The 17,322-nt window shown below is 42.0% G+C and overlaps 1 protein-coding gene and 1 long non-coding RNA gene across 9 annotated transcripts in view; one reads left to right on the forward strand and one right to left on the reverse strand.

Annotated features, from left to right (window-relative positions):
* Positions 1-17,322, forward strand: part of LOC120559520 (protein NLRC3-like) — a 39,488-nt gene that overhangs the window by 3,480 nt on the left and 18,686 nt on the right. For 2 of the 8 annotated variants that reach the window (XM_039801248.1, XM_039801251.1), the window contains exons 1-4: positions 8,536-8,752; positions 9,253-9,397; positions 12,589-12,693; positions 14,184-14,288. In XM_039801248.1, coding sequence (XP_039657182.1) covers positions 9,360-9,397; positions 12,589-12,693; positions 14,184-14,288 — 248 coding nt within the window. In that variant the 5' untranslated portion in view covers positions 8,536-8,752; positions 9,253-9,359. Of the gene's footprint in view, positions 1-8,526; positions 8,753-9,056; positions 9,398-12,588; positions 12,694-14,183; positions 14,289-17,322 lie in introns of those variants that run through there. The other 6 variants (XM_039801252.1, XM_039801253.1, XM_039801255.1 and 3 more) reach the window with 5 other exon arrangements.
* On the reverse strand, positions 1,317-2,870 carry LOC120559521. The gene is made up of 5 exons (XR_005639307.1): positions 2,530-2,870; positions 2,158-2,235; positions 1,836-1,913; positions 1,667-1,750; positions 1,317-1,520 (listed from the first exon to the last, which is right to left on the reverse strand). It is a non-coding gene; the product is annotated as an uncharacterized LOC120559521 (long non-coding RNA).

Genomic DNA, 17,322 nt, shown 5'->3' on the forward strand with positions numbered 1-17,322 from the left:
AATTACAGTTTTATATCTTTATGTTTGAGGCCTAAAATGTGGCAAAAGGTCGAAAAGTTCAAGGGGGCCGAATACTTTCGCAAGGCACTGTATATATATTCATTTATTTATATTTAATATTTATAGCATGCAGTTTATCAAGAATAATGATTGATCAAACCAGACAAATTTCCATTTGGCGTTTTAATTCCACATTTCAAAGTACAGTAACTGTCATTGAAACAAGACGTGTCAGATCACTTAAATACACACACATATATATTATATATTTACACATACATACATACTGAGGTAAAAACAGTAGTAGATCAGACATACATAACTGCAATGCTGACTTGTGACACAAGGATTTACAAGTTCTATTTAACAACAGAATAAAAGTTAAGCACTGTGACAAAACGAAAAAAGCAAATGTTAACAACAGAGTAAGTAGAATATTTGGTGAAATAGGATTTCCAAGCTATTTTTAATAGAATAACAGTTAAGCACACTGATGGAATGAAAGTAGAATTTTGGTACTAGTTAATGTGCAATATCAAGTAACAGGTATGAAATATGATTTACAAACTATAATACCATTGTTAAGCACTGACTGAATGAAATAACCCAATACGCCAGTTACGTTAAGTAAAATATTTGGTACCAGAACAGATAATGAGCAGATATCAAGTATTAGAGGTATAATCTAGGATTTACAAGCTATATTTATAAATAGAATAGTTAAGCACTGTAACAATGAAATAAGCAGCAAATTGTATAGGAAGTAATTGAGATCTTTGGTATCAAAGAATGTGCAGGATACCAGGTAATATACATTTTGACATTAAATTTACACATGACAACAAGTGGGAACAAACAATTAACAGCAGGAAATCTGGCTGTAGAGAACACAGCCAATCAGAACGTGTGGAGTGGTTGGGGTCTGCGTGGGGTAGTGGGCTAAGAATTGCGGGACAGTCTAAGTAATGATAATCAGTCTTTCAAGCCTGACTACGGGATCTCCAGAATGAGGCAGCGCAAAATGGGCATATCTTATCTTCAGTGATCCCTCGTGCGCCTGTATAAAGGACAAACAACCTCACCATCCCATATCCATCCAAGGCGCTGCCCTCAAGGCAGGGTCATGGGGAATAAAAAAAAAAAAGAAGAAGAAAAAATAATTTCCACAGAGAATAGTGTGGATTGGGTGAGTGTAGTCTGGCACTTCTGGCTTCTTGATGTTATTGACTGCAGGATAAAGAAAGTGTTCCAGTTGTCAGTGATGGCGGGGTGTCAGTAGTCAGCCTAGGTTTAAAGGGTTGGCTGTGGGTTCCCTCTCAGCTGTGCGGCGCCTTTTTCCGCCTTCACGGTCAGATGCTTTCAGGTAACGCGTAACGTTAACCTGGACCGCCTCATCAGTGGCTCTCCAACAGACACATTGGCACTGAAATGTTGCTGCATAGTTTCCATTTTGTTGTCCATGCTACGCACAACATCGCTAAACTCTCCAAGACGTCGCAGCATTAGGGTCTGATCTGCACCTACAGGGGTTCCCAGAATAAAAGAATAAAGTAGTCAGTCCTGGTCCCACAACTACTAAACTATGACATTTATATCTAGGTCTACTACATGTTCAGGTGGCCCCAGTGGGAATTAAACCAACAACCACAGGTGTTTGCAAGTTTACCTGATTGCCAAGTGCAAGCAAACGTCTTCAACATTGTCCCAACTTGCTTCACCTGCTCTTGAAGTGAGCCGCTGTCATCCGAAGCTACAAAATGAAAAGGCGTATGGTAATTTTGAACCTAAATTACACACAAAAAAAGTAAAATTTAAGAAAGAGTGCATATTCTCACCTGCTCGTGCATTGCTTTCCCTCAGGGTGTGGTTCTCCTCCCTCAGAGCTTGGTTTTCATTCTGGAGTCTCTGGAAATCTACATAAAATAAATAAATAAATACCATATTTCCTGGAAGAAAAGTTTAGCAGTAGAGATAACACACATCAGGTACTGATAAGAGAAATAAGGGTTAAAAGCAAAATTAAAGAAAATGATACATGTACACATACACTATATTATGGCCGTGTATGACCGCTTCATCTCATTAGACACCATTGCTTATTATAGTGCATTCACATCTTTGTGTGTAAAAAAAAGAAAGAAAGAAAATTAAACTCACAGCCAATTTCTGATCCATCATTCAGGGAATGTCTGAACCAATGATAGCGCCAGGGCCTCTTTTATGTTTGTGGATGGCCTGTAAATGTAAAAAAAAAAACACTTTCAGTAAATAAACAAACAAGTGACATTACAGATTTAAATTTCCAGATATTTAAATATTTCCAAAAGTAAGATAATCTGAAAATATCAGAGACATTGAATTTCAAGGCACAAGTATCATTAACTATAAGGGTTATATGGATATGCATACCCCACTGTCGAAGAAGTTGTGACTTTCACAAAATCTTCCACCGACACATTCAAGCCCCATTAAAGAAACATGTCTAGGTATAGAGAGATTATGTCAGGGCAGTAAGAGTAAAATGCTCACCTCTAAAATTCTCTGTCAGCTCAGACAGCCGCCAGTCAGTTAGCTTATCAGCGACAAAGCTGTCCATTCAAAATAACCTGGAGAAAACATAGCAATATAGCTAGAGGTTAGCAACAATTCGAAGACTTGACCCACTTCTTAAGTAACTCTCACTACTTCAACCAGTAGAGCACTGTTTAATATGATAAGCACGGCACAGCTGGTAAACATTAGTCAATTATTGTGTTGCGTCGCGATAGCCGTGGCTACATGCCAACCACAGAATTAGCTACCACGGCTAACGCTAGTCTCAACGTAGCAACTAGCTAAGCCATGGTCATTTATTTCAGCAAATGGTGCTAAACTAGCAACAGGACATGGACACAGAAAAGTTTACGTTACATCAACAGTGAAAATAATCGCTTACCTTGAATACCGCGACGAAGTTTCACCGAAGAAGCACAGGCCAAAACGGATGAAGCGCGGCGGCGGTTATTTCCAACGACTGTTGTGAGAAAATTCAAAATTCCAACAATTGCGGGGGTGGGGGCGTTCTTCCGACGGGGGTAGAGAGGGCAGGAGGTGTTTCTTCTTCCTCTTCTTCTGAATTTCTGGCAGACTGATGTGTATGTTATAGGAGCAAGGGTTTAATATATGAACTTATTTCTTCTACTTCTTAGTTAATATATCCATGTTTAGAGGGTGTGTCAATTTATTTCTCCTACAAATGGTGATACTGTTTTATCATAATGTACACAACACACAAGTGTGATTGTTCATATTATAAATGTTGACATGACAATATAATAATTCAAAATACATTGAGAGAGAGAGAGAGTGAGAAAGCCAACCCTATAACCCAGAAATGGTTACTCTCTGAAAAAATAACCCACGATTTTAACCCAACATAAATAACCCAGAAACTGGGTTGAAGAAATAAACCAGGAGTTTATATAAATAATTCGATATATTTTACATATATTACTGTATAATCGATTCAGAGTTTCAAAGTAATTTAAATGTCATTTCCTAAATCATACTTTATCATGGAATCAAAAGTCAAGAATCTGTTATAAACCCTAATGGCTTTGGAGCAAAAAAAATATTTGATGTAATTCACATATAGGCTATTATGATTTTATAATCGCTTCAAATGTGAAAATTAGTTAAAACGCTGTCAGTTCCACTCTAACTCCCAACATGCCAAACCAACATGGCTGGTCGATTCTGAGAGTAGCCTTGTATTTCAAAGCGGCTTGCCACCAGCCGGCCGCGGTCCATTAGACAGAGGCAACCGCCAGCTGTTCGCCGGCGGCATCTCGCAAGAAATGGGAGTGACGTATTCGGCGGCAAACGTTTCATCCCCGCCAGCGGGACGCACCTATAGCCGACAGTTTAGGGCCGGCGGCAAAAAGAAGCCCTGCGGATATTTTTTGCTATCTGGGACACTAAAAAGAAATCCTCATCTTCAAAACGTCTAGCAGGAAAAGTGTGACCCGAGGCTGGCAGCACTGAGTTGACGTTGCTGTTCCCTCTGCGGCTACCCTGGTGCTGCTAGCTTGGTTTACGAGATTAGCTCCCTCGTCGTCTGTTGCTAGCAGGGTCGCTACTTCATTCAGTTACAGTTGCTGAGTTTTCTGCCTCCGGTCCTTTACGCTTTTTAGCTTGTGGTTAATCTATAAAGAAATCCAAAATGCGCTTTTGTGCCATGGCTAGCTAGCTAGCTAACTTCTGTAATGTTGACCAGCCGTGAAAGTTTCCACAACTATCTTCACCACACATGAATGAGCGTCAGAGCGCAGCGGCGCCTGCTTCGCTTCAGTTGTAGCTCAAAAGCAAGTTATAGTGAAGTCATTTTTAACAAGAAACTCAAGATCACCATCAATTGTGTAAACTTGCTGTTAACTGACTGTTAGCTCAGCTGACGCCAGTCGGCACCGCTGCGTAGTAGCGTACTGTTACCATAGTTACGCATCTGTCTGAGGCATGTGATTGGTGAGAAGCCAGGTTCAACCTGGCTTCCCTGGTTTTTTTATTTATGATAAATTGACCATTCAATGTCGAGCTCGGTCAAACCTAGCCTCAATCTGATTGGCTGGAAATATAAATTTTTTTTATCTAAGGGAGGCCAGGAAAAGCTGGCCTCCTTTGAGCGTTTTGGACACTAGACAGAGCACAGACAGGACTGCACCACACACACAGTGACAGAGGGGCGCTGTTTCAATGATGATGGAATGTTTTGATTAGGGAAAGTTATAATTCCTACGGTTAAAAATATAAAACATAATTTAAAATATTGAAATATATTTTAAATTATAACATTTATTGTAAAAAATTTTTTTTATTTTATTTAAAAATTAAATTTATTTTATATTTTAAATTATGTTTTATATTTTCATGGGGAGGCCAGGCTTCCTTTGGCCTCCTAGAGAAACCGCCACTGAGATCAATGAGAAAAGATTCATGAGATTAAAAGCCATGAATCAACATCTCGCCTGTTCACTGTCTGTCTAGCTGGATAGGGAAGTGACACGTCTAGCGAGGACAGAACATCCGACTTGATCCCGACTTGCTCTGACGTCACGCACACGTGGGCAAAAAATTTCAGAGTGAAAACGTCACCATTCACGTCACTTCCTGTTGGAATCAGAGGTGGGAAACTCGGGCTGGATTTTGCTAACAGAGTTTCCCAGTTGTTGACGTGTTGTTGACAACTGACGTTTGATGGAGGCAACTTTGGTTCACTGAACATATTTCAATGACAATAAACTGTTTATTGTGGACAAATGCCTCTGCCAAGAAACATAAACAGACATAATATGTTTCAAATTATTCATAAATAAACCCATGTATAAAAAAAAAAACCACATTATCCGTGTCTTTTCCCATTGGTTGTCCTGCAGATAACACAAACAAACACCTGTCCATGTGCTGTTTGTATGCTCGCATAAGAAAACAGCAGAACATCTTTTGTTATTGTGGCCTCCATGTTTTCACACAGCTGATGCTCTAGGCTACGGCCAACACTTGGTGGCAGTCATGCAACAAGTTGTTATGCCAAACACCAATACAACAGAAGAAGAAGAACACGCATCCCGACCATGTGAACGCTGCCAGTCGGAAAAACAACGTAATCACGGGGGCGGTCCCTGTTATTCCCAGTTGGCATGAACGCAGCAAATCTCACGAGATCAAGGCGGCCGCAGTTTTTGGAGCCAGGCGCTTCAGTTGCTTTTCACCAGAGCCCGTCTATGGAGAGCCTGTTCACTCCCTATCTCACTCCCTATTAGCCCCATTGTACCAACCCGGAATTTTCCAGTGAGTGGAAGTTCTCCCCTTATTAGACATTCTCTGTTTTCACCGACTGCAAGACCCAGGCAGACCCAGGGCATGCTGGGAATAGCTGGCCTCTCAGCTGATCTAACAGCTGATTGGTTCAGAATCGACTCAACATGACAACGTTTTATATAAACTTTTTATTGAATTGGAGGGATTTTAACTGTGATTTGTCTGATTGAAAGGCTTATTCTGTACAGAACACATGTTGTGTGGCCGTTTAGAAGTCAGAGAGACTAAATCTGTTCAGATTATGGATCATCTACAGTGTGTTGTTAATTAAAATCAGCAACAGATCATTAGAGCGTAGAGCATTTTGACAGATACTCTGTCATAATAAAAACAACTGGAGACTGTGTACAAGCTGATATATGGGTCTGATAACTTTAACCCTAAACCTAACCATAACCAGTGCCTCCCAACAGTGCCTTCCAGGCAGCGCTGCCTGGAAGGCACCGTTGGGGGCAAAAAACACCAATAAACCCACTTTACAGGCGAGGCGCAGTTCATCTCGAATGAGCCGAATGTCTTTAAAATTCAACCATGGCAAAATATGCACATGCTGTTGCATGAAGCTGTTCTGCGCAAGTGTGTGTCATTTTATGTGCAAGTACATGGTTTGTGTTTATGCATCTGTGTATTTGTGCAGGCCATGAGCTACTACCACAACATTGGTCAGAACATATTAGATTATTAAAGGTGCCCTGCCACACGTATTTCATTACTTTGTGGTAATGTCTGAAGTTCTACCATGGACTCTGTAAAAAAAATTGTGGAAAAAATGCCTTGGTTACCTTGTTTCAAGCCATTTTAGCGTGGTATAGAAAGCCTACAGGAAGACTCAGCTCGATTTCTGCCAGTTCTCATTAATATTCAACAAGCTAAGCTGTTTGAATCTGATTGGCTAACAGCTAGCCAATGAGAGCCTGGCTGTCAGAATCCTTTAACCAGCCCAACTGGGCGAGCTCATGAATAGTAATGAGCTCATGCAATATGATGTCAGACTGACCAGCTTTTGTAATTGGCCTGATTTCTCTGCTTATTTCTTTTCAGTGGCTAGAGCTGACAAAGGAGGTAGCAGTTCATTTTCACATTCACAACATAACACAAACACATATGGACCTAACATATTTAAAAAAAATGCAAGTAAAAACGGTTTTGTATGGCAGGGCACCTTTAATGCCCAGTGAGTACCACCGAGCTTTCACAGTCAATATGTCGTGGTCAAAAATAAACCATCCTGGTTTCAGAAGGTATTTGGCTGTATGTGGAAACATTGTGGATAGTACTTGTGAAGGCTGCATGTTGACCAGTGATGCCACGTAACGCGTTACTTGTAACTCTAATCTGACCACTTTTTTCAGTAACGAGTAATCTAACGCGTTACTATTTCCAAACCAGTAATCAGATTAAAGTTACTTATCCAAGTCACTGTGCGTTACTATTTTTGTCATTTTCCTTAGTAAAAATATTTGCTTTCTTCTTGCGTCTCGGGGAGTGAAGTCACGTATGCGACAAGTCACGTTTTCAGCTTGAGGACAGGTCACGTTTTCAGCATGTGGACAGTTCACGTGTACCACGCAGCGACACAAACGTAAACAACAATGGAGGGAGGAGAGAGATGCGCGCTTTCTAGCTGGAAATACAGTCACTATTTTGAGTTTGTGTCAGCTAAAGACGGCAATATTAAGGTTCGTTGTACACTCTGTGCTGGTGGCGACAAAGTGCTATCTAGCTACAAAAACACTACGTCAAATTTGAAGAAACATTTGGAGTCGCAGCACTGCAGTCAAACTTACAGAGCAAGTCCCAGCAGGTGGTGCGAAGCAGAGAGCAGGAGGTCCCCCACCACCTGAACAACAAAAGCTGGACATCGGTGCAAAACCAGTAAGTGGGGGAGAGTTGAAGAAGTTGGTCGGGCAGTAGGCCTATGTTGTAGCGGAAATGCTGCCCTTAAACACGGTTGACTCACTCTCTTTCATACCATAATAAACCAGATCCCTACTACTGGCAACGCTGAGCTGCCTCACAGTAAACCGGTTGTAATTTTTATGTTGAGGCTGTGGGGGTGTTGACGGCATGCTGAATGTAACTAATAAACTAACTTGTAATCTAACTTCGTTACTTTTAAAATCAAGTAATCTGTAAAGTAACTAAATTACTTTTATAATCAAGTAATCTGTAAAGTAACTAAGTTACTTTTTCAAAGTAACTGTGGCAACACTGATGTTGACCTACTCAAAACATTCAAAACAGGCACATATGTACAATTAGGGGTGGGGGGGAAAAAATCAATTCATAGATTCATTGCAATTTTATCTTGAAAGAATATCTGGGTTTGAAAATTGTTTGTTTGGATAGTGTAAGTAGGCTACTCAACAAAAACGACCATACCTATGTTATATATTTTAAAATATATAACATAGGTATGGTCGTTTTTGGACATTTTAATGCAGAAATTTAACATATTGTACCTTAAAAAGGCCATTTTCTCAAAATGGGCTTTTCTCATACTCAGAGCCAAAAGAGTGATAAAAAGAGTTTTCCCCCCAAAAAAAAAAAAATACTAAAAATGAAAGTGAAAGTGTAGCTGTGTCAGCTCTGCCTATAGATGGCGAAGGCATATCCCGCCCTACTCTGCTTTTCTCTGCTTCTGATTGGCTTAGCCTGTTACTCTTACCCTTACCTTAACCAATCACACTCCTTTTGCCACAACATGACCAATCCAACCAACGAAGGCAACGAGTACTATGCAATCAGAGGCACAGTAGGGCGGGTTATGCCTTCGCCATCCTACATAACGAAAATGTGCTGCCAGCATGGAGGAGCACAACTACGAGGATAAAACCGTCAGGCTGTATGAATTATAAACAGTTGAAGGATTTTAACTTCACCTAGACTGATAAGAGTAAGATTGATGCAGTCTTTGTACTTAATCGTGTACTTTATTTGTGTGTCTGATTTTGTAATTAGGCCATTGTCGTCCTGCATGTGTCTTTTGATAGGACAAGCTGTAGGCTATGGCCTAAGTTTCATTGACACGGGCTTGCCTATAAATTGGATATCTCGTTGGATGTAACAGTAACGTTACAGCCGTGAACTGAAAGTCAAGTCCTCAGCTGTTTTTTTTTTGGGAAATTTTGAAAGTCAAATAACCATTCGTTTTTTTTGTTTTGTAATAGGCTACCTGTTAATGAAATAAAAATCGAATGACCAAAACATACACTGACCATATTGGGACATATTGCTGATCAAGGTCAAGGTCCACATATTGCAGTTGTGTTATTATTCATTAACTACTGACTTTGCCCCCTCACAATAACTTTGGAGGATGTCATGAGTTGCTAGAGTTTGAACACGTTGATGTACGTAAGTCAGAGGAACTGAATGATTTTCTGTATTTTTCAGGGAAATTCTACTCTGGTTGGTGACTTGTTGACTGGTTAAATGCTTCAAATGAGGGTCCTGTATTCATCAAAGAGCAGAAAACAGGTCAAACTGCCACTAAAACCAACATGTCTCAGCAACAGGCCGAGGCCACATCAACTGACAAGTAAGTTGATTTTTTCTTTTTTAAACGTCAAAGTCTCACCTCTCATAAGATGTGAAAGTCAAATTATGTGAATATGTAATTCATCCTCCTCTTTATACTTTTGAGAAAGTGACACAGTCAAAGTTATGTCAGAAATTAATTTTGCCTCCGCTCTAGAGTGATGTTACACAGGGCTCCAATGTCACAATTTGCAACCATTTTTTAAGATAGTGCAGCTATTTTTTTTACAACTACTCGCACATGTGCGACCCGCAAATTTGATGGCATTTCTTTTTAATTTCATGTTGAAAATGAGTAGAGAGCGAGTCTGCCAGACTTGGCCAATAGAGAGCCGAAGTCACGCCCTTTCCGGTGGACCTCATGGGACCTTAATTTGGAAAAAATATGGACGAGAGTCAATGGAGAGCTAATAAGTATTTTTTGATCCTGTTTGAATCGAGCCATGGATAAAAGATATGATGTTCGTCAATTTAAAAGATAATTTTTCAACCGAAGAAAGTCCCAGTTAGTCGTAGGTTTGTCATATGACCACTTAGTTTTGTGTGAAACCACTTTGTGAACTACATCTCTCGTCTCACACAATTTACGCCACCTAGCTTGATGCTCAACTTGCTCGTTAGCTAGCTAGCTTAGCTCTGTTCCACAACACATGTAAACGTTATCTTACCTGATGTGTTTTATCCAGTGAAGTGTTTTCAGCAGATAAGCAAAATTGAAGTGTGTAGTCTTTCTAATTATGTGTTTTCACAGTCTTATACTTCAACAGTTTAACAACAAAACAAGACTTTCTTTGGTTGAAAAATGATCTTCTAAATTGACGAACATCATATTTGTAATCCATGGTGCAATTCAAACGGGATAAAAAAATAATTATTATAGATCCATTGACTCTCGTTCATATTTTTTCGAAAGATAGGTTCCATTGGCCGGAAGTAGAATGCAGTGTTTCCTCTAGGATTTTTTTAGCAGTGGGCCGATCTGTCAGAACCCCCCCCCCCAGTCCCGCGCCCCGCCGGCAAATGTTTTACGTATTAAACGGAAGTGACACTTCGCGTGCATTTGATTTTTCTTGGCTTTTGGAAAAATAACTCCAAGGCTCGGTTATAGGGGAATTCAGAAAGAGGTGGCCCATTAATGCTGAGTAGCATACCTGCTGCTAGATGGTCCCCCTGTGGCCTGTTCCTTAACACTATAATGGCCAGGACGGTCATTTTGACCGTTTTGAAATTTATATGTGTAATAACTTTGCTAAATAAAAAAATACAATCCTGCTGGTACCTGACTTTTCCTAAAAGAGTATTTATTTTCATTAAAACAATTTTTTTTTAATATACATTACACAAAAGGCAAAGAAATACAATCACTTTTACCTATTTTGGCCATACACAGTGATATTGACCGCTTGGATTTTCACGGTTTTTTTTTTAATCTTTTGCTTGGTTGAAGATGCTTCTTGGTTGCTTAGTAATAATCATAGTCTCTGTCAGAGAAACGTAACTAGCGGTCTCGAGTAACAAGTGTGGGCGTCACCGATGGGCCGATGGCAAAGCCAGAGTCGGTAACGTAGGCTACGGCGTGGATGGACTCTGTTCTGAATCAGAAGAAAAGCACCGGGCACTCACTCTGTGAAAGGCGCGGTACACGTAGATGGCCGGTAGCTGTCTACGTGTTCATATAACTTTATACATGCTACAACTGGCTGGAATCATTGCACACATCCTCTCCAAGGAGTACACCAGCTGTAAAATGTCCCGGAGGAAGTTCATGCAGCAACTGGCAGAGGAGCTGAGAGCGGAGTTTATGGAGGAAAAAAGGGCAGCAAGCAGCGCTGCGCACCACAGCAGACACCAAAACGGAGGCAGTGCCAGGTTAGGTTAGGTTATAAGTGTTCAAATAACATACTTTTAATTGTTATTTGGCTGTGAATTATGTTGAATGAATGTTTCGGGACATGAATGTATGAAATAATCACGATTTAGCCTCCTATGCCATGATATGATATCAAGGGCGTTGTATTGAATCAACAGCCACGTGCAATTTAGCTAGCAGGTGAAGGTGAAACTAAAAATGTGCAAGAACTATAGACTAATACAGGCTTAAATGAACTGACAATATAAGTTATACGACTTACAGTTCTCAAGGATGCACACATGCCATCTCAACTGGGTCCTCCGGACAGCCTGTCTCTTTTTTTCTTTCTCCCTTTTCTCAGAGTGGCACGCATGCCCACTCGCGTTGTGAAGCGCGTGTCTGCGCTATTCTATGACGTGCTCTCTAACATTTCTGATACCGTGGCGGGAGAAATCTAACCGTGGTGGACTGCCACTTGCCAATCAACATAGAGGAAACACTGGAAGGGCGTGACTTCGGCTCTCTATGTGCGTGAGAGGGGAAGGGTCCATGAGTAATTAGTCAACTGCGTGGGTAATGTCATCTACACTTGTTTGTCTCGCTTTCGTGGCATCACTCATTATCTGTAAAATTCAACCATGGCGAAATATGCACATGCTGTTGCACGGAGCTGTTCTTACAATGTTTTCGTGAAAATCATGATTTTGCAGTCCATAATCCATTTGAGTGGTGATCCGCAGCTGAAGATCATCCATTTTGTTTGCTAAAGACCATACATTGTCGTCGGGCTGTCGTCGGGCTGTCGTCGGGCTGTCGTCCGGCGGTGCTCGGGCGGTCGTCGGGTGGCGGTCAGGCGCTTGGTCTCAAGGCGGTCCGGCGAAAACGCAAGTCTTCCCATTAATTTTGAATGGGGGTAGTGGGTTTAGGCTACGGGGGTGGGGATGCAGCATTTTGCGACAGATTCAACTTTTGGAGAAATGCAACCCAAAGTCATGCTGCAGAGGCGAATCATGCAACCAGTAATCAGACTTGTCAGTCCATTTTGAGGCGGTGTAAGAGGCGTACAGTTTTTAAAACGCTATGGAGGGTAAAAACGAATCACAAGCACCTAACTGCCCAGGAGTTTGTGACAAAGACTGGTACAGCTGACTACACTCCTACACAAAGCACAGTGGCTCTAAGACATTTTGGTTATGTTGGATGTTTGATAAAGAGTGAATTAAATTGAATCAAATGACTGACAATCTAAAGAGAAGAACTGTAAATACCATTTTAAAACTCAACAATAATGTTACAGATGTTTAAAGTGTTACATTTTGTAATTGTAATCTGTGTTTAAGGCCACCTGAGCCACAAAGACCGGTCTCTCCTGCACCCAGCTATGATTCCATAAAAAGTGACTGGTCCAAGAATGAACCTCTCAACTTCACTAAAGAAAAATCGGGGTAAGACATTTTGGTTATGTTGCATGTTTGATACAGAGAGAAATTAAATTTGATGGCATTTCTTTTTAATTTCATGTTAAAAAATGAGTAGAGCGCAAGTCTGCCAGACATGGCCAATGTGCGTGAGAGGGGAAGGTTCTATGAATAATTAGTCAACTGCGTGGGTAACGTCATCTACACTTGTTTGTCTCGCTTTCGTGGCATCACTCATTGTCTGTAAAGTCATGCTACAGAGGCGAATCATGCAACCAGTAATCAGACTGTAATCAGACAGGTGTAAGAGGCGTACAGTTTTAAAACACTATGGAGGGTAAAAACGAATCACAAGCACCTAACTGCCCCAATTGCACCTGACTGCAGTACGCAGATCGGAGTTGGGCCAAATGTGGGCGGAGCTAAACGTTTGACTCCGTGGGTGCGCCATCTGGTGGCGGCCATCAGGCAGCACATTCTCAAACATCAATGCAACACCTTTATAATATAATATATATAGATATATAGATTATAATAAATAATGATATTTGAATTATAGATATATAGATTATAATAAACAATGATATTTGAATTGTAAAAAGGAAAAAAGAACGGGGTTGGGTTTAGGAAAAGAAGAACGGGGAAAGCAAACATGACTCGCGGGAAATGAGCCCTGGTCTCTGGGGAACGCCAGACAACAACTGACGGTTGTTAAGGCAGAGGCGGAGTGGCAATCGGGAAAGTCTGGACGGACTAACCTGCCGGCTGCCTGCCCATGGACGGACGCTGCCTGCCCACAGACGGAAGCTACCTGCCCGCAGACGGAAGCTACCTGCCTGTGGACGGACGCTGCCTGCCTGTAGACGGAAGCTACCTGCCCGCAGACGGAAGCTACCTGCCTGTGGACGGACGCTGCCTGCCTGTAGACGGAAGCTACCTGCCCGCAGACGGAAGCTACCTGCCTGTGGACGGACGCTGCCTGCCGGCCGGTGGTCTACAACATTTCCCGGAAGATGTTTTGGTTCCACTCCGCTGCTGGGTTAAGGAAAAGGATAACGGGGAAAGCAAACGTGACACGTGGGAAACAAGCCCATGTCTCTGGGGGACGCCAACAACGGACGGTTGAGTTAAGAAAAACAAAAACGGGAAAAGCAAACTCCACTCGCGGGAAAAGATCTCCGGTCAGTTTTCCCCTCAGACCTGGCAAGTGGGCGGAGTCAAACGTTTAGCTCCACCCACATTGAGCCACTCCTCGATCTGCGTACTGCAGTCAGGGCTTACTCAACTGCCCAGGAGTTTGTGACAAAGACTGGTACAGCTGTTTCCTGCAACAAGCTCCTACACAAAGCACAGTGGCTCTAAGACATTTTGGTTAGGTTGGATGTTTGATACAGAGTTAAATTAAATTGAATCAAATGACATCTAAAGAGAAGAACTGTAAATACCATTTTAAAACTCAACAATAATGTTAAAGATGTTTAAAGTGTTACATTTTGTAATTGTAATCTGTGTTTAAGGTTGCATGAGCCACAAAGACCGGTCTCTCCTGCACCCAGCTATGATTCCATAAAAAGTGACTGGTCCAAGAATGAACCTCTCAACTTCACTAAAGAAGAATCGGGGTAAGGCATTTTGGTTATGTTGCATGTTTGATACTAGCCTGGTCCTACCAGACTCTCGCACATTTCATTTGTACAGAGACTCTGGCCACTCACCATTGACAAGTGTTAACTTCCATGAAGGCGGGTACTCTGTTGAAGTTTAAAACTATTGGATCTGCCCAGAGCCACTCTGCATCTGCCATAACCAATCGCTAACGTTTTGGTCGTGACGTATGTCATGCGCAAGTGCACCAAGAGGGCAGACCGACACCGGCTTATATTTAGCATTAGCATCCTTAGTATTAGCCTTAGCCAACTCCTTCACCACTAACGGAGCGAGCTGGAAAATCTAACTTTTCTCTAACCACGTGGGGAGGAGGGCCACAACATCATGGCCACCAACACAGCAAATATTGTTCTCGGGCTTTAACTTCTGGATATTCGGCAGCGTTGCCACAACGGACCGAATGGCTTCACTCGCATCTTTCTAGCGCACAACCTCAATGTCATTGTTCTCAGCCACTCCCCTCTGTTCGCTAATTGGACCGCCAAACATTTGGCCGGAGAAAACCCAAGAATATACCGCAAACCCAGACGGAGTACTGAAGGAAATGAAAATTGAGCGGAAGTACGTAGGAGGGCGGAGCCAGGCTAGTTTGATACAGAGAGAAATTAAATTTGATGGCATTTCTTTTTAATTTCATGTTGAAAAATCAGTAGAGAGCGAGTCTGCCAGACTTGGCCAATGTGTGTGAGAGGGGAAGAGTGGTGATCCGCAGCCAAAGATCATCCATTTTGTTTGCTAAGGGACGGTTCGTTATTTATTTAAGGGGCCACCGGAGGAGTTTTGGGACCTTAAGGCTAAAAAGACTTGACCCTCGCCTCACCAGTAATAATTTTTCTATGACCCTCCAAAATGATTTGAAAAAGAGGCATGACCCCCCCCCCCTACGTGCTAGTTTGCGCTTAGCAAAGATGTACAGATGCCATTTGATTTTTTTTACAGCCATGACATACACAAGTTAACGTCTGCATTCTCATCTTACGCATCACACTCCTCTGTTATGGTGTGGTGGCCATTTCAGTAGATTTACTCACTAACATTGTTGTGGAAACACAATAAGCATAGAAACTAAATGCACACTTAACTGCATTACTTCAAATACTAAGTTACTCCTCTAGTAAACTAGTATTCACATGAAATAAAACAATCAACAACACTGGTTGCTATGGACTCGTCACTAGGCTTTTTGATTTAAATAAGTCATTGTATATTTTAGCATATAGGTAAAGCTGCCGAAGCTGAACATTATATTCCAAAACCTATATGTTTATTTTTAAAGCAGATTTTAAATAACATTGTAACAATTTAACAATTCGCCCTTATGAAATCCAGTCCCAGCACGGCTGTCTTGGAACGCAATAGACTGACGGTGGCAGAATGCCCCGACACTTAAATTCAACGAAAATGTAACAGTGAACAATCAGTGTTCGACCTGCAGTCTGTTGAGATGTCTATCAGGGCTCCAGACTGCGACCAAAATTTGAGAGTGTGCGACTGAATTTTACATCCAGTCGCTCATGTGCGACCAGTACATTTTAATGCTTTTTTAACACGTTAAATGTTGGAATTTTGGTACCCGAGAGCGCGTAAGCGCAAGCTTATCTGTCCTCTCTGAAAATTGACAGAGAGCAGAGCTCTGACACAAACACACACACTCGCACACACGTAGAGCTGCAGACGATGCAAACTATGTTGGCTCTGCAGTTTTGTTGAAGTCACAGTGAGTCACGGATATGCCGATCAAGTGGTTTCAAGTGTGGTTACAGTTTTTCATAACTTCACGCAGACAGCGTTTGCATTAATATGATATTAATGCCGAGCCGAAAGCGGTCACGGTGCTGTTGATGTTACTTCCCAGAGAAAAGCAGCCAGGCACAACAGTGGTTTTTTCAATGCCCTGGTGACTGACTGACAGGCTGAGGTTGTAAGGCAAGGCAACTTTATTTCTACAGCACCTTTCAGCAACAAGGCAATTCCAAGTGCTTTACATGAAACATTAAAGAGCAATTAAAAACGGTCATGATGAAAATAAAACAAATAAAATAATATACAATTAAAGCTGTGAGCAGCGATGGACGGGCCCTCGCGCCTCGGCGCGCGTCGGGGTTACCGGCGGACGCCGCTCCTTGCGACTGTGCATTTGCGCGGCACTCAGACGCGGCAAAAAGTCACCAATGAAAAGGGAACTCCCCGCCGAGTTCAACGATACCTCACACAAGACTCTATGTCATACGGTTCATTAGCTGTGAAAGGGGGTGTGGCTAAAGCATAGGGGGCGGGTTCAACCATCACCAATTAAAAATGAAGCCTCTGCTCAGATGAATGATACCTCACACAAGACTATACCTTAAATGGGTCAGCATGTATGAAAGGGGGCGTGGCTTATGCATAGGGGGCGGGCCAAACCATCACCAATAAAAAAGGAACTCTCTGCTGAGTTCAATGACACCTCACACAAGACTCTACCTTAAACGGTTCAAATGTTATGAAAGGGGGCGTGGCCTGAGTAAGTGGGCGTGGTCATATTATAGGGGCCGGCTCAGTATCACACGTAGACCACACATTCTGAGTTTCAGGCAAATCGGATGATGTTTGTCATATAAGTCAGATTTCCTGTTGCCAGGGGGGGGCGCTATGACCAAAAGTCAATTTTGGCCTGTAGGTGTCCTCAGGCTTGGACCCTTGTCCATCGTGAGAAATTTCGGGCAGATACGACAACGTACACTCAAGTTACAACAACTTCTTTGTTCATCGCTAAACACTCAAAATGGCCACCACGCCACGCCCACCGTCTGACGAAAAGTTTTTCTTTTAATAACTTTCCATCGTTAAGGTGTTGGGATGGTACAGACCAAGTTTGAAGTCCATCGGATGAAATCTCTAGGAGGAGTTCGTTAAAGTATAGCACCTTGACTTTTAGGCCTACTTCCTGTTGCCACTAGGGGGCACTATGACTTTAAGTAAATATCGGCCGTTATTTGTCCTCAGGGT

This window comes from Perca fluviatilis, chromosome 5, assembly GCF_010015445.1.
Source record: "Perca fluviatilis chromosome 5, GENO_Pfluv_1.0, whole genome shotgun sequence".
NCBI classification, from domain to species: domain Eukaryota; kingdom Metazoa; phylum Chordata; class Actinopteri; order Perciformes; family Percidae; genus Perca; species Perca fluviatilis.